General features: G+C 47.5%; 1 protein-coding gene across 1 annotated transcript in view; it reads right to left on the bottom strand.

The window, feature by feature from the left end:
- Positions 1–19879, bottom strand: part of CCDC60 (coiled-coil domain containing 60) — a 69186-nt gene that overhangs the window by 6066 nt on the left and 43241 nt on the right. The window contains exons 4-13 of the mRNA XM_084820491.1: positions 14219–14407; positions 12647–12769; positions 11281–11385; positions 10099–10189; positions 8975–9233; positions 7327–7414; positions 6509–6574; positions 4146–4223; positions 2177–2266; positions 786–896 (exon numbers count right to left, since the gene is read on the bottom strand). Coding sequence (XP_084676617.1) covers positions 786–896; positions 2177–2266; positions 4146–4223; positions 6509–6574; positions 7327–7414; positions 8975–9233; positions 10099–10189; positions 11281–11385; positions 12647–12769; positions 14219–14407 — 1200 coding nt within the window. The remainder of the gene's footprint in view (positions 1–785; positions 897–2176; positions 2267–4145; positions 4224–6508; positions 6575–7326; positions 7415–8974; positions 9234–10098; positions 10190–11280; positions 11386–12646; positions 12770–14218; positions 14408–19879) is intronic.

Here is a 19879-nt window from a genome sequence, read left to right as displayed (position 1 = left end):
CCCAAGCAGCCTGCGACAGCTGCTCGCCGCCCTCTCTGCACGGTGGGCAGGATTTGACCCTCAAAGGCTCTCCGCCCCACTCTGAGGCCCCCATATGAGCGCTTCCGGGCCATGTGTTTAATGGTGTCAATTTCCACCACTAGCTATATTAATTACTCCCGCAGGCAAGCTGGGTTTACCTGTCCCCAGAAGCCAAGTCTTTATGTGGATTTCCCATTCAAAGTATAAACTAACGGATATGGGGGCAAAATGTTTTTTAGAAATCAGATTTCTGCACTGAGTTAACCCACATTCTGACCGCTGGAAATCTTACTAACAACTCCGTCACCTTCTGAGATCTCATGAGGCATTCAATCACACCTTCAACCACATCTCTGCAACCTTAAGGTCTACAAACCAGAACTTTAAAACATTTAAATGAAACTTGGGGTTCTTGGGAAGCTGAATTTTGCAAGGAGCGCCAGATTCTATGACTTTTACTGTTGCTCTCTAGCGTTGTGGCACACAGACACGAACTTGCACATGCTACCTTAATCTCAGGACAGCAGTCATACCATTAACTCATCGGTGGGTGGGGGCCATGAGGCAGTAACTCCCATTTGGGGGAAGGGAAGTTCGCGTTATGAGGAGCAGAATATCCAACACAAACAGCTGACATTATCTGGCAACTGACCCTTGTTAAGCAAAGCAAAGCAAAGCAAAGCAAAGCAAAGCAACGGGAAGAGGCGGGTTAATGACAGGATGTGTCTGGGCTCCATTCAAGACAGAAGACAAGTACTACGTACCTCTCCAGGATGTCCAGCTGATCGTGCAACCTGAAAGCATTTTCCTGGGCCACATCATAGAACAGCTCCTTCATCTCGTTGCACATTTCTTCTTTCCTTCTAATGAAAGAGCTAGAGAAGCAGACACAGGGGAAGAAATGCAGAGGGGCCCAAGTTACCAACCCCATGGAAGGGATGGGCACAGGTGTCAACCTTCGGTGGCACACAGATGGATGCCAGTTTTCAAAGAGCCCCGTTGCCTGGTGTGGCGCAGTAGTTAGGAGTGCTGGACTGGAGAGACCCAGGTTCTAGTCCCCACTTGGCCATGAAGCTCACTGGGGGACTTTCTCTCAGCCTAACCCACCTCACAGGGTTGTTGTGAGGCTAAAATGGAGAGGGGAGGACCATGTGAGCCACCTTGGTTTCCTTGCAAGAGGAAAAAAGGCAGGATATAAAGGTGACAAATAAAATTAAGTAAAAGAAAATGTAACGTATACAAAATAAACGTGGTGGTGCAAATAAGGAGAACTGGACTTCGGCCTGAAAGCATGGATTTGTTGGGTCATGGCTGGTACTGGGGACGCCACTGGATGGAGCCACACTCCGCAAACGTGCCTCGCCTTCTGCATTCTCCAGTCTCAAAAGTCACCCCCCACCCCCGTCTCTTCACTGCCTCAGTGATGCAGATTTCCATCACCACTCTACCCACCAGCAGGCAATGCAATGGGGCCTGGGGGAGAGGAGCAAAGGAGCTTGAGGACGGCCCGGGACTGTCCCCTGAGCCAGGTTGCGCCTGGAGCGGCTTCGATGGCTCCTGGCTCCAGGGCCCAGATTTGCACGCAGGATGCAGGCCTATTGCTGCCGCTCAGCGGGCCAGCGCACCGGTCAACAGGGCTGGTGTGGCTTTCCCAGTCCCTGATTTTTGCACCACTGTGTCTCCCTGACAGCCCTCCATGGCGGGGACGGTCTGCTGGCCCTATCCTGCTGTTAAGTGTGGAGAGGCAGTCAGGGGTGCACAGCAGCAGAAACTGCCCTCGAGGCTTCCCGTGTTGCCCTCGGAGGTCGGGGGAAGAGGGCCAGCCACACTCCCCTGCCTTCAACAGGACGCAAAACAGTTTGCTCCCACCGCTGGAAATGGAAGGTGAAAATCAAGCCGAGGTGGCCCACAAACAGGAACTGAGTAGATCATCCCCTCTTACTGGCCAATGACCGGGCGAAGGCCTATTCTTTTAGGATCCCAAATCAGTAATTGAGGCTCCCTTTAACTGGAGCTCCTTAAGCACCCTGCTCCCTGCCACTGACAAAGGGCCAGTCCTGAGCAGTCCCAGAGGATGTCACGGTTTGTGGGAGAAGCCAGGAAGAGGGTCTCCCTTACTGACGCTCGGGAGGGAGACCCACCTCTGCATCCCTACCTCTGAGGCCGGCTGATCTGCTCGGTGCTGTCTTCATCCAAATATGTTGCTGTCGTCGTTATGTCTTCTCTCAGGGTCACTGCCAGTGAACTACAAGAAAATGGAAGCAAACCATACGAAACCAGACCTCGCCTACTGGGAAGGGCAGAGCTGACAATCAGGAACCAGGTTCGAAACGGGGCTTGTTTACAGGTGCAAGGAAGCCAGTGTTCGATGATTCAGGTCTGGTAGCTTGGAGAATCAAGCCTTGAGTACTCAGGTAATCAAGAGTACTTTTCTCACACCTTCTTGCTATTGGGTCCTCTTTCTTCCAGAGTTATGACTCAATGACCTGGTTCACACATAATGCTAACCCATGGTTTATTTAACCCATAATTAAGCCATGGTTGTTTTCCTAACCAGGCTTGGATTCACACAACATGATAACTCACACTCAACCATGGGTTGTTGTTGAAATGTGGGTTATTGTGTTGTCTGAAACCAGTTGAGCTAACAAATCATGGTTTGTTAACCATGAACATCTCATACCAAGAACCCATGGTTTGTTGTTGGGTTGTGAACTGTGGGTTGTTCATGGTTAATAAGCCATGGTTTCTTAGCATGGCTGGGTTCAGACAACATGATAACCCATATTTCAACAAGAACCCATGGTTCGACAACCCACACTTAACCCTTGAGTGTGGGCTATTGTGTTGTCTGAACCCAGGCTCTAAGTAACAATGTAAGCTGGGAGTTCAAATCTCACTACAGCCTTTCCCCAAACTAGTGCCCCCCAGATGTTCCCATCATGCTCGGCCACTGATCATGCTGGCTGGGGCTGCTGGGAATTGTACTCCAAAACATGTGGAGGGCACCAGGCTGGGGAAAGGCTGCACTACAGAGGCAGTTTCCTCTCTTGTCTAGATGTGGCAAGGAAATGCACCTGAATATTATGACACTGGGATGAACACAGAATTGTGCTCCCTTTGCCTTTCAGGAAGCTCCCTTGAATGAGCAGAACTGCCCCCATCCCCAAATCCCACTCCCATATTTACTTATCGAGCCACTTATATCCCACCTCTTGAACAAGAAAGATCTCTGACTTGGATTCCTGCATTGAGCAGGACTCAGTTGGGACTCGATGGTCTTGTAGGCCCCTTCCAACCCTACTGTTCTATGATTCTATAATTCTCTACAAGGGGCACCTCACCAATTTAAGGACATGTTAAACAATAAGCAAAACAAAATGCAGCAGGCTAACAGCAAAGTACAAATAAAAACGAGTAACACATAAATTAAGCAGCAGGCAAGAATCAGCAGAAACAGCCAAGGCAAAGAAATCCCCTCAAACTCCGAGGGTCTCAAAGCACAGCTTTCACACGATGGCTAGAATGGGATAGAAAGCACTTCTCGCAGTTCCTCAGTCTGGGTGCTACTGTCGAAAAGACCCCGTCCCAGAGAACGCTCCACTGTACTCCAGCACAGCCTCTGAGGAAGATCTTAAAAATATGGGCCTGTTCCTGTAGGAGACTATACAGGCAACCACAGACAGTGGTACGATGAGGTAATTTTAAATTCTGGAGTCAATTGTCTCACAAGGGTGGGGGAAACTATTTAGATCAGAGATGGGGCACCAGTGGCCTCCCAGGCTGGCTGGGGCTGCTGGGAGCTGGAGTCCCACAAGATCTGGAGGGCCCCTGCTTTAGATGGGAATGCGTACTACTTCAAAACATGGTAAGCTAGCCCTGCTGCTCTCGGGGGGGGGGGGGGGCTCCTGCTACTGAGTGGGGGCCCTGGATTTCTGACCCAAAGATGCCACTGACGACAGACACCCCTCCCTCTTCAGAATGGACTCCTTCAGAGCCCACCTCCCATCCAGCAAGCCTTTGGGGCCCTCCAGAGACCCTCCCATAGTCGGATGTAATGTCTGTTGCATTAAAAACACTCGTATGGAAAAAGCTGTAGACTTCAACCCAAAAGGCCCACTTACCTCTTTGGCCTCTGCTCTGGCGTCCCTTCTTTCACTGCTCCCGTGCTGGTTTTGTCATCCTTTGATGATGAAGCTGAGCTGAAAGGCACAACACTCCCCTCATCACACAACTTCTCCAACCCAGGAGTTATTCTGCAGTGACAGAGATGGCAGGGGTTTTCTACAGCACCCCCATTGTTCCCAAACAGTCTTTCCACCAAGGCAAATGAGGCAGTCAAAGGGAAAAGAAATGCAGGGGGCCACATGGGCTACGGGGGGCTGAAGGAAAAGCAAAGTCTGTGAAAGCAACAGCAAAAGTGAGCAGGTACGATCAAGAATGCAGTACCAACTACTATCACCTTATATGGACTCGAATACACAAATAAGACATAAAAAGCGCCTGACTTTTTTCTGGACAGCGGCCAGGTTGGTCACAGCTGCTAACTGGAAATCAGCACATGAACTTTCTCAGATTATATGGAAACAGAAAATGTGGGACCTTGCACTAATGGAGAAAATCACTGAACATCTTCACACGCAAAGAGGTTAAGTGGAAAGTGACACTTTTTATGGAAAATGGTATCCATTTATTGAATTTGCTAATATTGAGAAGAATACACAACAGCCTCCTAAGACACACAGAACTCTGTGGCGTGATCTGCTGCATGATGAGCGATACCTCGACCAGATTATCTTGCTTGTAGCGGATGGAGATCCTGAGTGATCAGAAAGACTGTAAAGACACTGACTCACATGTGGCGTATCTGGATTTGTTACTGTTCACTGTTACTTGGGAAAACTCAATAAAAGGAAAAAGAAGAAGGGGGTTTAGCAAGGACCCGGGAGTGCCGCAGAAGCTCTGAACTCGAAGAGCTTCAATTAAAAAACTCACATTCAGTTCCTCAAATGGTGCTAGTTTTCAAATGAGTCTGAAATATACTTTCAGCTCTAAAAAACAAACAAACCACCTCGCGGGAGAAAAACATCCTTGGTAAAACAGGTTTGATAGCTTGCAAGGGCCGCTGGAGCTTCCTGGACGCTGTGGGGTTAGACCGGGAGTCCGTTCTGTTATAAACTTAGGAGAGATGGTGAGGTGCAGTGGTTAGAGGGTTGCCTTGAACAAGGGGCACCTACACAGAAAGCCCAATTCAGGCATGAAGCTCACCAGGTGACCCTTGGCCCAGTCACTGTTGAATCAGACGAAGCCCACCACACAGGGCTGTTATGCGGGTAAAATAGGGTAAATCCACATACGGTGCCCTGAGTCCTGTGGTGGAGCACAGATAGAACGGAACAGATCGGGAGTCCCAAAATGGATGTGGGGTTGCTTATTTCAGGAGTGGGGAGCCTCTTGCAGCCCAAGGGCTGAGTTCTATTTTGCAGAAGCTCTTGGGGGCCGTATCCCGGTGGCGGGCAGGACTGAAGGCAAAGGGGGAGGAGTCAAAGATACAAGAGGTGGAGCCAAAGATACAAAACGTCACATTCCGCTTCTAAAACATGGCCCAGCATATCGTAGCTCAAAGCTCTTACGGCCAGTCGCTAAGCCTTGGGAGAGGCGTTTCAGCCTTTGGGGAAAACACTGCACTGTGGGAATTTCGGGGGACACCAGAAGGCTGGATTGGGCCACCAGCCCTGAGGTTCTGCACCCCTGGTTTATTTCATTTAAATTCTGCCTTTCTGCAATGGAACTCAAGGTGGTGTCCATGGGGTTCCAGGCAGTCCCCTCTCCAGGCATCGACCAAATCCAGACTTGCTTAGCATCAGCAAACGGGCTGCATTGTGTTCCAGGCTTGAAACCAGAATTACAAGTGGCTGTCAGAGAGGCTGACTCCAGTGTGGCCATTTCACCCATGATATGCACATAGTTCCTCGTGTGAACAAACATAATGTTGCTGTTCACGCAACACGCTAACTCACACTCAGGGGTTGAATGTGGGTTGTTTTGAACCGTGGGTTGTTGTTGAACTGTGGGTTAACATGTTGTCTGAACAGACCATGTTTTCTGCAGGGTGGGTTATCGTCTTGTCTGAATGCAGCCAGGGTGGCTTGTTAACCACCCTGAACAACCCAACAACAAACCATGGGTTCTCAAGGTGGCTTATTCAAGAAAAATAAGCCACACTACATGGTTAACAAGCCACCCTGCAGAAAATGTCCTGGGTTCAGACAACACACTAACCCACGGTTCAACAAACAACCCATGGTTCAAAACAACCCTCCATCAACCACTTAGTGTGGGTGAGCGTGTTGTGTGAACACCCTCAACGACTGGATCGTAACATGAAGTAGAGTGGATGAATAAATAAATGGATGTCGCCTGCCACTCAAGTGCATCACTGCTTGTGTCTAACTCTCTACTGGGCTCTTTTTGAAGAATCCCTTACCTTTTGGCTCTTTGTCCAAATGATAACTCGCTCTCTGGATCAGATCTCCCTGACAAGGTGTGCGAACTGCAACGCAAGAAAGACAATCTGAATCCTGCATGCAGTGAGAGCCCAAAGCCAGGTTGCAACAAGAAACCCCAAATGCAGCCTCTTTCTTTCTTCTCATAGGCAGGGTTTTATTTATTTATTTATTTATTGCATTTATACCCCGCCTTTCTCCCTCTCGCAAGGAACTCAAGGCGGCTTACATTATCCTCCTCCTCACCGTTGTATCCTCACAACAACAACCCTGTGAGGTAGGTTGGGCTGAGAGTCTGTGACTGGCCCAAAGTCACCCAGTGAGCTTCCATGGCCAAGTGGGGACTAGAACCCGGATCTCCCGGCTCCCAGTCCGTCACTCTCACCACTACACTACACTGGGTTTCATTCAGCCCATTCAACTTAACCACACTGTCATTCAACCCAGCTGTCTGTCTATGGAAGTGCAGGTTGGCTGGCCACCATCTATTTCTCCAGGAAGACATCAGCATCCTAAGATCAAGGGAAACTATTCCAACATTAAAATAATCCTAGGAAGTGCCAATTACACAAACATCACCTCAACACACCTGGAGGAGAGCCAGATCATCTCAGCAGCAGCACCTGAATATGCCAATCAGCATTTCAAAGGGAACCAAAATGGTAAATAGAAAAGAATACAGCTGCCCTCGCATCCCCGCGATGCTGAATTTGGATTTGGCATCTACTCTGGTAAAAATAAACACTATTTAAACCATGGAACTCCTTCCGTCTCCATGAAAGCCAAGTAGGGGACTTACTAAGGCAGTTTCGAGCTCCAAAGCATATTTTCTTTACTAAAATTCTTTGCCACATCTTCGTGTATCATCTGAAGCAACGTCTGCAGGTCTGAGGAAAAACAGGACAAGACGGGTGACGCAATAAAGGCCTTCCAGAGAGGAAGCCACGTCAGAGTCTGTTGCAGCAAAAATAAAAGAGTCTTGTGGCAATTTTCATGTGGCAGAAACTTTCATGGCCAGAGTCTACGTATTTATTTATTTCATGTATTTACATTATTTATATACTGCTCCACATCAAGGATTTCGGAGCTGTGAGGAACGAGATGAAAAAAATATAACGCCATATTAAAACAATTAAAACATGTTAATAGAAACAGACTCTTTTGGTCAGGTGCATGAAGTGGTAACCTCATTGGGGAGTTGTATATCTATATGCCGTGAGTACATATACTCCATCCCATGAAAGGATCTGCCACCATCAATGTGTTAGCCTTTAAAGGAGCCTTCCCCAACCTGAGGCCCTCCAGGCTGGACAACTCCCAACATGGCTGGCTGAGGGATCCTGGGAGTTGTAGTCCAACACACGTGGAGGTTTCGGGAAGGCCTGCTGTAAAGTGCCACAAGACTTTGAGCATCTCTACACCAGCCTAAAATCCTGCATTTAAAACGGGGCTTTCTGCTTCCAATTTAAATGCAGGATCACAACTCCCTTTTTCACGTGCTTCCTTTCCCCGCTCCCCTTTCCCCCTCCTTCTCCCCGTATCTGAGTCTTCCATTATCTTTCATTGATCTCACTCCTCTTCTTGCTGCTTTTCCTCTTTTCACGGAGGGAACTCAAGGAGAACACAATGGAGTAATTTGATAGCTCTTTATCTACGATCTATTTAAAAATGGAACAAAGGGCATTTAGTGCAGGAGACGCCCTGGAAGGTCACAGCATCATGTAAAGAGCCCGCAAACTTCCGTGAAGGAGCAATCTCAATCGCAGGATAAAAGCTCCGTTTTGTCTTTCCCTCACCACTAATCAACAGCAACCAGCCCCTGCACATTTAGTATAAATATATTAACAAACTTATATTGTTTCTTTATGACAGTTTAACTGTCATAACAAATCCTGGATTTGTTTTATGGTTTGGCTGATCGCTCAAAGTTTTTATAGATGTATGTTGTCTCTGTGTATACTGTCTGTTTCTGTGTTTTTTATGTATTTTGACTTTTGCATATTGTGTTTTTATGTTTTTAACCTTTGTAAACTGCCCAGAGAGCTTTGGCTATGGGGCAGTATAGAAATGTAAATAACAACAACAAAAACAACAACAACTGTTGTGCCATCATCCAAAAAAGCCCAGGACTTGTAGCTCAATGAGGATGCTCCAAATTTCATGCATTTATCATACAAACCTAAAAAGTTATGGCCATTTTTGTTTTCCAATGCAAGTCAAAGGGAAAATGTAAAAAAAATGGCAATTAGGAAAGCTCAAAAGATCCGGGGCACAGCTCAAAAGAAGATCCAGGGCCCATGCCCAAGTGGGCTCTTCCTAACAACTCCCCTGTTGCTCATATTTCTTTAAGAGATCCCATGGTCCTGACATTGGACCTACAGAACCCTGAAGAGAAGCACTGGCTGTCACTGTGCTGGGGTTACTGTGCTGAGCTCTCAAGGACTCACAGTAGCTCATTGGCTCCTCCTCCTCTTTGGTCTGCTTGCTGTAGCTAGAGTCTATCTCCTCCGCTTCCTTGGCGCTGTCGGAAGGAGGCTGAGCCACATCGTCAGAGGCAGGCGTCAGGGAGCTGGTGCTGGTCAGAGTGGTCTTGCTGTGCGCAGAGGACAGCCCATTCACCTTGGTTATGCTCATGGTGGATGGCCTCCTGAGCATTTTCCTGCTGACTGGACCTCGGACGATCCCTTTCTGGGTGAGTCTCCTGCCCTGAAAGAAATGCATTAGTGGAATAATGCAGTAGGCTGCTGAGATTGTGCCCCAAAGGTCCGTGGGATGTGTGCTGGAGGCGGGCAGGAGGACTAAGGGGGAAACAAGCCACAGCAAGCTGCAGAGTGCCTGATCATCTGTCGGGACTAACGTGGGTTAGCAAGGCTTATTTTCAGGGTGGCTTATTGTGTCGAGCGAACTGGCCCACTCTCTGGCAAAATCCAGCCTCAAGCAGCATTTTGCCATTGCTCTTCATTTGGAGAAGTGATATGAAGGGCACATCTGTACTACAAACCTATAACGGTTTTACACAAACTAGTGTAGAGCCAGTAATTTATATCATATAGTCTGAACACCAGATGTCAGTTTTAATAAAGAATAAACAAACAAAACAGACTGGGAAGATTTGGGAGCATGCATTCCCACCCCTTTCTCTCCCTCCCACCCTTTATCATAACTAACCATAATGCCATGTTATATCTGGAAGGATGTTCAGGCTAATCATGGTTAGCGACCAGACTTAAAAGGACTTACACATTCTAGTTAAAGCTCACTATGGTTGGACAGATGCAAGAACTGTCAAGGCGTGCCCCTCCGCCCACAAACCCTGAAGCTGTCAAGTAGTGAGGGTGCTGCGTGAGAATTCTCCGTCAGGAGTTCCTAGCCCCCTCTGCTCACAGAAATATACAGTTCCCAGAATTACCTGGAGAGAGGGCTTGGCTCTCAAACCAGTTTAATTAATTGTGCAGTGCAGATCTGCTCAAAGCTCCAGGTTTCCAAAGCAACACAGGGTAGATCAAGGAATATACACACACACACACAGAATGAATTCTTTGGAAGCTGCTATCATCGTAAACCAGATTACCTTCGTGTGCAGGAGAAAGTGTTCCCATCGAGTCCTCACTGCCTTTTCTTTATTGACTACTTTCACGGAGCTTTTCCCACCACCATAGTCCCTATGCAAAAGAACAAGTTAATGAGGCTTCTATCAGCACAGCACAGCTGCTATTACACATGGCTTTTAGCACCATCAGGGCAGAACGGGCTCCTGGGCTCGGCCACAGAATCCATGTTTAATGGCAGAGATGGATTATGAAAAGCCATGCCCCTGAGCAAGGGCGTCTTTCTCAAAGTATGTGCAGAGTGCTTTTCCTATCGATAACGGCATCATCTCTGCACACAGCGAGGATGAGGTGCACCGTTCCCGAGCAGTCAGATGCTCTGGCTCCCAGGCCAGCTTGTATGCCCTCCCCTCTTGTCCTGGAACAGAGATGGCATCTAGCAGCCTGTTAGCCAACCCCTAAGACAATTTCATCAGCCCACCCAGTGGTCCTGAGTGTTTTTCAACACAAAAATGAATATAAGCAAAGACTTATAAGGCAAGAAAAAAAAAACCAAATTAGTTAGGACACACAGAATTTGTTGTTGTTGTTTAGTCATTCAGTCGTGTCCGACTCTTCGTGACCCCACGGACCATAGCACGCCAGGCCTTCCTGTCCTCCGCTCTCTCCCGGAGTGTGCTCAAGTTCATATTCATTGCATCAGAACTACAATTCGTTAACATCCTGAATATTAATAGGTCAGTAAGATCCTATGGCAGCTTTCCCCCAACAAATGGCCACGCTAACAGGAAATTATGAAGGTTCAGCACCGGATCTCCAGATGTAGGGAGAGCCGTTCTATAGTGATCTGGCAGAGCTCAGATCTGGGGTGTGTGGTTTGTGTATTCCAAAATGGGCCATAAAATGTTTCTGGCTTTGAAGGAGCCCTACTTGATGGATGAGCTTGTCCATTAGCACATTGTCCCTCAGCCCCCTAAACCAAGCCTTGATACATAAATCTGATGAGTTCTTCCAGTGGGTTGTATCAGGGTACTGGTTTAAAAAAAAAAAAAAAAAAGGATAAAAAAGCCGCACCCACCCAAACCAAGAGAAGTCTTACTCTGCCCCCTTTTGAGTGTGTGTGTTTTTTTTTTACCCAGCTGCAATGGCTTCCCCTCTCAAGACCTTGCACACATCTCGGCTTGCCTGTTTGCAGCCAGACTTACCTGGGATTCCAGCAGGTGATCAGAGGTTTCATGCTGGTGTTGGGTTCGAGAGTCAAAGCTTCCAAGAGCCAGTTGAGGGCACAGAGCTGCCGAAATATGGATTCACTGGCAAAAACAGAGAAAGACAGATGGTCTGACTGGTGGAGAAGAGGGAGAGAGGGCTCTGGTGTTCAGCAAGCACTTTGGGCAAATGGGCCACCATCCAGAGAAACGCACAGCCAGGCTCCGGACTTGTGGATATCAAACAGCGATGTGATTGCATGTGCTGTTGGTGTGGGTCCTGTAGACCAGGGATGGGCAGAAAGTAGATCTCCAGATGTTTGGACTTCAACTCCCAGCATTCCTGACCACTGATCGCACTGGCAGGGGCTTCTGGGAGGTGAAGTCCGAAACGTCTGGAGATCTACTGTCTGCCCTCTCTTGCTGTGGTCCACCCCCTGTTTCAACTGCCTATTTAGCATCATATTTTCCCACAGTTAGTTGTCCTCCTTTTCCAAAGAAATACAGATGAAGAACTCAAAGTACCTCTGTGTATGTAACAGAGTGCCTTTCAGAAACCACCAAGCAACTGGAGGTTGTCTTCCGGAAGAACCTTTCTTCCAGGGCAAATCACAAGTTTCCCACATGGTCCCCAGCTCTGGCACCTCTCTTTGAAAAAAAAAAAGGCACTGCCTGCACTTCTCTTGGCTGTGAGAACACAGGGCCAAAACCTGACCTAGACTTTTAAAGCTTATAGCGCTACTCCCCCGTCACCACTAAACCTTATGCAAACAATGGGGGTGTAAGCAGGAATCTCCCCCCCCCCATTTGGAAAGAATGGGAAAGCCCCCATGTGCACAGTCCTCCATGAGCATATTAGTGCTTTAATTGCAGCCAGTGAGTTGGATCCAGATTTACACCGGATCAACTACATTGATGTGAGTCTCCATTCCTGCCTCTCATTCCCACGGCAGCCCCTCCAGTTCCTTGACAATGTTACGGAGAGTCAGGAGTCCCTGCTGCATGGGGTGATCTGTGGTATGTGCGTGGGGGGGTGGGGGGGAGGGTGAACCCCCGAAATCCGGCAGAGGGACCTTCCATGAACAGAGCCCTTTCTCTCATGGAAGGCAGATCCTGGATCCAACCCAGTATCCATGAAAATGGAATTCCATAACCAGGTCCTTGGAAATAGAGCAGGACACGTGTAAAATCAAAGGTTCACCCTGAGCAGACAGGAACTCCATGGTTTGCTTGCTGGAGGCCATAATCTGGCTTCCCAAAATTTTTAGGTTGCGGGGGGTATTTTATGGATTACCCCCTTCAGAATTGTTAAACATCATTATTCAGGGGGAGTTGGGATGGGTCATCGCTGTGCCTGAGGACGTACAAATGTGCATCTGGATGCTTTTGTGCCAGCAGGCCATTATAGAACGGGGTGAAAGGCCGAATCATTTTCTTCTTCTTCTTTTTCTCTCGGTCTCTCAGAAGAGGGCATTCTGTTATAAAGAAACTGAAGAAAGAGACAGGCGTCAGGAAACAAAAGCACAGTGTGTTCTAGTCTGGCATTGCTGATTTGAGATCTGTCTGTTCTTCCTACTTTTCATCTTTTCCAGAGTACACCCTGACCTGCCAAAATGAGGAGGGGGCCACGGTGCCCCACACGGGATGCTGCTGTGATGTAGTTCCAACAGCATCCTGTGTGAGGCAAGCGGAACAGGCTTGTTATAATAGTGAGATGACCTACTGTTTGATCATCCATATACTTAATAGCTAAAGATGTTCCTTTAATGGTATTGATGGCTAGAAAGAACATGGGAAGCTTCCTTATACGGAGTCAGACCCTGGGTCCATCTAGCCCAGTATTGTCGACACTGACAGGCAGCAATGGCTCTCCAGGGTTTCAGGTATAAGTTTTTCCTTCCCTACCTGGAGATGCCGGGGATCAGGCCTGGGACTTTCTGCATGCAAAGCACGTGCTCTGCTATTGAGCTGCAGCCCCTCCTGTAAGCAAGATGCTTCCTTAAATGAGCACTGATGGCTTTTGACAACTAGTGGCTACTAGCTACTGCACACACACACACACACACCCTTGGGCAGGTCCTGGGAAGAAAAAGCTGGGGTCGTTGGAATGGCAGCGAGTGCAGGGGAAGCGCAAAAAATAAAAATGGAAGAGTGAAGCAAGAGAAAGCAGTGATTTATTTTGTGAAGAATGCCCTAATAGCAAGCTTGTTCACTGAGTGCCTGGCCTTACGTAGCCAAAAAGGAACCATCCACACACGCAAGAGGGAGGTATCAGCAGGCTTAGGGGAATAGCATGTTTTGCAGAAGTTAGGGGGGGGGAAATGCCCCAAACAGCCCAAGCAACAAGCATGTTCAGTGGCTTCAGAATGCTTCCTGACTGTGGTGTGTGTGGGGGGGGTGTTAGCAGGGAATCAGAGAGACTGGCTGGAACTCACACTGCCACATTATCTTGCAGGTCCCATTTGTTCTCTCTCTCTCTCTCTTCTTGAGTGATCTATATCTGCTGCACCAGAATAAGGCACAGGAAGACCCTTTAGCCCTGAGGATAACCTATGGCTGGAATTCTTCACAAATAAATGACTGCTTTCTAGCACTAGCTTGAGGCTCACCCTTTATTATTCCAGTTGGAACATAGCCTGCACTGGAGAAAGAAGTCTGAGGGGTGTTTTTTGCAGCTTCTGTCTGGGGATCATGGGAAGCTGCTACTGGGTCAGCAGAACAGAAGCCTGCTGTACAGGCCCTATGTTGCCTCCCTCATAAAGAGTCAGGAGATGGCTTAGGTCACCTCACAAACAGCCTGGGGGAAACGGTCTTGTTTGGAAAAGGCCCACTTTTGGTGAAGCTCCCTTGATGTTTTCAGCTGAACTCTTAATCAAAGCAGCTATGGGTTACGATTGGAAAAAAAAAGTCTGAATGAGGGATCCTGAAGAACACATACTCAGTTATTTCTTCGTCAGATGATGCTTCGTCAGATGACGACGACGGGTATTTAGGGGGCTGAAATTCAGTTTTCCACCTCTCCTCTTCTTTCTGCTCTTCCAACTTGTGTGCCGTTTTCCTCTCCACAGTTTCTCTGCGAAGAGTATGGAAATACCCACGCCCTATCTTCACGGAGTTGATCAAATACCTGTTGAAAATGATGGAAGTCCAAACTCTTAATCATCATCATCGTAAATGCAACAATAGGGAGATGCTATTTTTCCCTTTGAGGACAATGGTTACCCTTTGATTTCTACCAAGAATCAAAAAAGTGCACGCTAAAGACTGTCCAGAATCCAATGTCTTCCTCTTTCTGAATGCAGCCCCCATTCACTTATGACAGGGCTGGGGACCCTGAGACCCTCAACCTAATTTTAAAAGCCCTCTGCAAGTGATCAGTTCCGACCTGGAAAGAGTGATCTGTCCTTCCACCGGCAAGTGGGAGTGAGGGAGAGAAAGGTTAGAAGGAAGGAAGGAAGGAAGGAAGGAAGGAAGGAAGGAAGAAAAGAAAAGAAAAGAAAAGAAAAGAAAAGAAAAGAAAAGGGAGGGGGTGGTTCCATCCACAGTTTGGTGGCTCTGGCTCCACCCACTGCTGACTTCGGCCCCACTCACTGCCAGCATGCGGCCCCCAATAGATTACCACTGAGAGATTGCAGCTTTCCCTCCTTTCTACCTTGGCAGCAGGTTGGGGACAATGAGTTTGTCTACACCAGACATTTATTGTGCATTTGTGATTCCTCACTCATGGTAGATTGCAGGTGTTTTAGATGACACTGGCATCCTCCAGGGCCTCTCCTGTGCTTTCCAAGCATTTTCCCAGGGAGTTTTTTTAATCAGGGAAAGTCCAGTTTTGGGGGGAATGGCAGAATGAAACGCTAGTGTAGTTGCACAATTTGGCTATACCACAGTGCCAGCTAGAGGTTATGTAGAAGAACATATAGAAAGGCGGTGAAGGAAAAAACCCAGAAAAAACATGTGCAGAGGTTCTGATCTTAATCCCAGAAAGAATCTAGAGGCAGAAACCATGGCAAAGTGGCAATTAAAAGCTCTCTTTCCCTCCATTGGGGCATCTAGAATGCTGCGACAGCAGCCTCCAAGTGGCAGGAAGAGGCCTGGGGAAACATAGGGGAAGAGAGAAGGACCTTGCTGTCCCTTCCCTACTGCCAAGTACATTTGGGAGAAGTACATCATTGATGGGAGTTGTAGTCCAACACATCTGGAGGACAACAGTTTGGGAAAGACTGCTTTAGCCATCTTTCCTTACAAACCATTTTAACACTCACAAGGAAAGACCAAAATGGGTGGTGGTGGAAACTGAGGGAATTCATCCATTAATGCTCAGAATGCAGGGGTGGGATTAGCATTTTGCTGTGGCCTACATTTGCCGTCCCCTTCATGGATCACTGCCTTGTTGTGGCGAAGGGGCTTGCGTAACTCAGTGAAGCCATAAGCTATGCCGTGCAGGGCCAACCAAGACGGACAGGTCATGGTGGAGAGTTCTGACAAAATGTGGTCCACTGGAGAAGGAAATGGCAACTCACTCCAGTATTGTTGCCAAGAAAACCCCATGGAACATATCACAAGGCTATAAGATATGACGCCGGAAAATGAGCCCTTCAAGTCAGAAGGTGTCCAATATACTACTGGGGAAGAGCAGAGGGAATTTCCAAGTAGTGCCAGAAAGAGTGAAGCGGCTGGGCCAAAGCCAAAAGGACACTCAGCTGTGGATGTGTCTGGTGGTGAAAAGAAAGTCTGATGCTGTAAAGAACAATATTGTTTAGGAACCTCGAATGTCAGATCAATGAATCAAGGTAAGCTGGAGGTGGTCAAACATGAGATGGCAAGATTGAACATCGACATCTTGGGAATCAGCGAACTAAAATGGACAAGCAGGGGCGAATTTAATTCAGGTGACCATCATATCTACTACTGTGGGCAAGAATCCCATAGAAGAAATGGAGTAGCACTCATAGTCAACAAAAGGATGGAAAAGCAGTACTGGGGTACAATCTCAAAAATGACAGAATGATCTCAGTACGAATCCAAGGCAAACCATTCAACATCACAGTAATTCAAGTCTATGCCCCAACCACTGAGGCCGAAGAGGCTGAGGTTGATCGGTTCTATGAAGACCTACAACACCTTCTAGAACTAACGCCAAAAAAAGATGTCCTCTTCATCATAGGGGATTTGAATGCTAAAGTAGGAAGTCAAGAAATCACCGGGATAACAGGCAAGCATGGCCTTGGTGTACAAAATGAAGCAGGACAAAGGCTAATAAAGTTTTGCCAAGAGAACATGCTGATCATTACAAACACTCTTTTCCAACAGCATGTGACTCTACACATGGACATCACCAGATGGTCAATATCAAAATCAGATTGATTATGTCCTTTGCAGCCAAAGATGGAGAAACTCTATAGAGTCAGTAAAAACAAGAACTGGAGCTGACTGTGGCTCAGATCATGAATGTCTTGTTGCACAATTTTGGCTTAAATTGAAGAATGTAGGGAAAACCACTAAACCATTCAGGTATGACCTAAATCACTTCCCTTACAGTGGAGGTGAGGAATAGATTTAAGGGATTAGACCTGATAGACAGAGTGCCTGAGGAACTATGGACGGAGGTCCGTAACACTGTTCAGGAGGCAGCAACTCAATCCATCCCAAAGAAAAAGAAATGCAAGAAAGCAAAGTGGCTGTCTGATGAAGCTTTACAAGTAGCTGAGGAAAGAAGGGAAGCGAAAAGCAAGGGAGAAAGGGGAAGATATATCCAAGTGAATGCAGAGTTCCAGAGGATAGCAAGGAGAGACAAGAAGGCCTTCTTAAATGAACAATGCAAAGAAATCGAGGAAAACAATAGAATGGGAAAGACTAGAGAGCTTTTCAAGAAAATCGGAGATATCAAGGGAATGTTTTGTGCAAAGACGGGCATGATAAAGGACAAAGAAGGCAGGGACCTAACAGAAGCAGATGAGATTAAGAAGAGGTGGAAAGAATACACAGAAGAACTATACAGGAAAGATCTGAATGTCCCTGATAGCCATGAAAATGCGGCACTGAACTTGACCCGGACATCCTAGAGAGTGAAGTCAAGTGGACCTTAGGAAGCATTACTAACAACTAAGCTAGCGGAGATGACAGTCTTCCAGCTGAGCTATTTAAAATCCTAAAAGATGATGCTGTTAAAGTGCTGCACTCTATATGTCAACAAATTTGGAACACTCAACAGTGGCCATAAGACTGGAAAAGGTCAGTTTACATTCCAATTCCAAAGAAGGGCAATGCCAAAGAGTGTTCAAACTACTGCACCATTGCGCTCATTTCACATGCCAGCAAGGTGATGCTCAAAATCCTACAAGCTAGGCTTCAGCAGCATGTGAACCGAGAACTACTGGAAGTACAAACTGGGTTTCGAAGAGGCAGAGGAACTAGAGATCAAATCGCCAACATTCGCTGGATCATGGAGAAAGCGAGAGAATTCCAGAAAAACGTCTATTTCTGCTTCATTGACTACTGTAAAGCCTTTGATTGTGTGGACCACAACAAACTCTGGCAAATTCTGAAAGAGATGGGAGTACCAGACCACCTTACCTGTCTCCTGAGAAAGCTGTACGAGGGTCAAGAAGCAACAGTAAGAACCAGACATGGAACAACCGATTGGTTCAAAATTGGGAAAGGAGTACGACAAGGCTGCATATTGTCACCCTGCTTATTTAACGTATATGCACAGTACATCATGAGAAATGCCGGGTTGGATGAATCACAGGTCGGAATTAAGATTGCCGGGAGAATTATCAACAACCTCAGATATGCAGACGATACCACCCTAATGGCAGAAAGCGAAGAGGATCTAAGGAGCCTCTTGTTAAGGGTGAAAGTGGAGAGTGCAAGAGCTGGTTTGAAACTCAACATTAAAAAAACTAAGATCGTGGCATCTGGCCCCATCACTTCCTGGCATATAGAAGGGGAAGAAATGGAAGCAGTGACAGATTTTACTTTCTTGGGCTCCAAGATCACCGCAGACGGTGACTGTAGCCATGAAATTAAAAGACGCTTGCTCCTTGGGAGGAAAGCTATGGCCAACCTAGACAGCATAGTAAGAAGCAGAGACATCACCTTGCCGACAAAGGTCCGTCTAATCAAAGCTATGGTTTTCCCAGTAGCAACGTATGGCTGTGAGAGCTGGACTATAAGGAAGGCTGAGCGCCGAAGAATTGATGCTTTCGAACTGTGGTGCTGGAGAAGACTCTTACGAGTCCCCTGGGCTGCAAGGAGGTCAAATCAGTCCATCCTAAAGGAAATCAACCCTGAGTGCTCATTGGAAGGACAGATACTGAAGCTGAAGCTCAAATATTTTGGCCACCTAATGCGAAGAGAAAACTCCCTGGAAAAGACCCTGATGCTGGGAAAGACTGAAGGCCAAAGGAGAAGGGGACGGCAGAGGATGAGATGGCTAGATAGCATCACCGATGCAATGAATATGAACTTGAGCACGCTCCGGGAGAGAGCGCAGGACAGGAAGGCCTGGCGTGCTCTGGTCCATGGGGTCACGAAGAGTCGGACACGACCGAACGACCACAACGTTTGCTGTGCAGGCGACATGGTCTTCTTGCTCTTCATCAAAGAATCAGTTCCAGCTGAGTGACAACCCTTGGAAGACTTAAGAAGGTAGCTCAGAGAACAAAACCACAGAGTTTTCCCTGGTCCCAAGTTCATTGCTAGAATTCACAGCTGCAAGCGAGAGAAATATCCCCAGGGAAATAGTATCTTTATGCAATGGCAGGTGAATGTTACCCTTATTATAGCCTGACAGAATTTCTTTAAAGCAATCCAGCCGCTGAGGGAAGGGGAAGGCGGTTTTGGTGGGAATAAAATCTTCACACAAAGAAGCTAGGGGCATGAAGGAATCTGTGTTGCACGGAGCCTGGGAAGTCAGGGGATGTGGGACGCGTAGTAGTTGAGACCAGGGGAGTCGAGCAGGTGGACAGCAAAGCGGCAGGGTGGAACCGTGACACACCCCATTATGTCAGCAATATCGGAAATCCTAGGACTGTTACATGGGGGAATATTCCCAACCCCACATGCAAAATTGTGCATTTCCACAAAAACAAAACAGACCAGCAAAGGCCGACAGTCACTCAAATAGGATCACCGACCTTCAACAGTGTTGTCGTGAGAGCCACCAATTTGGATGGCTTTAAAAGAGGATTAGACAAATTCCTGGAGAAGTCTATCGATGGCTACTAGTCCTGACGGCTCTATGGTACCTCCAGTATCAGAGGCAGTCTGCCTATGTGCACCAGTTGCTGGGGACACAGGCGGGAGGGAGCTGTTGCGCTCGTGTCCTGCTTGTGTGTTTCCCGTGGGCAGCTGGTTGGCCACCGTGTGAACAGAATGCTGGACTGGATGGACACTTGGCATCCAGCACGGCTCTTCTTATGTTCTTAGTGGTGTGAGGACTTTTTGATTAGCAGGGAAGATGATGTCATCTGCCACCACCACCACCCAGGCTTCCGTTTGAGCTTAGCTGCCGTTCCCTTTGAGCTTAGCTGCAATCCTCACAGTAGCTGGGGGTGGTGGGATATTCCCAGCAATAATATATTGTTGTCAGCTACCC

The sequence above is a fragment of the Heloderma suspectum genome, chromosome 13 (assembly GCF_057233095.1).
Source record: "Heloderma suspectum isolate Gila_16-S chromosome 13, 16-S_ref, whole genome shotgun sequence".
In the NCBI taxonomy this organism is placed as follows: Eukaryota; Metazoa; Chordata; class Lepidosauria; order Squamata; family Helodermatidae; genus Heloderma; species Heloderma suspectum.
This window is presented reverse-complemented; position numbering and strand designations above follow the sequence as displayed.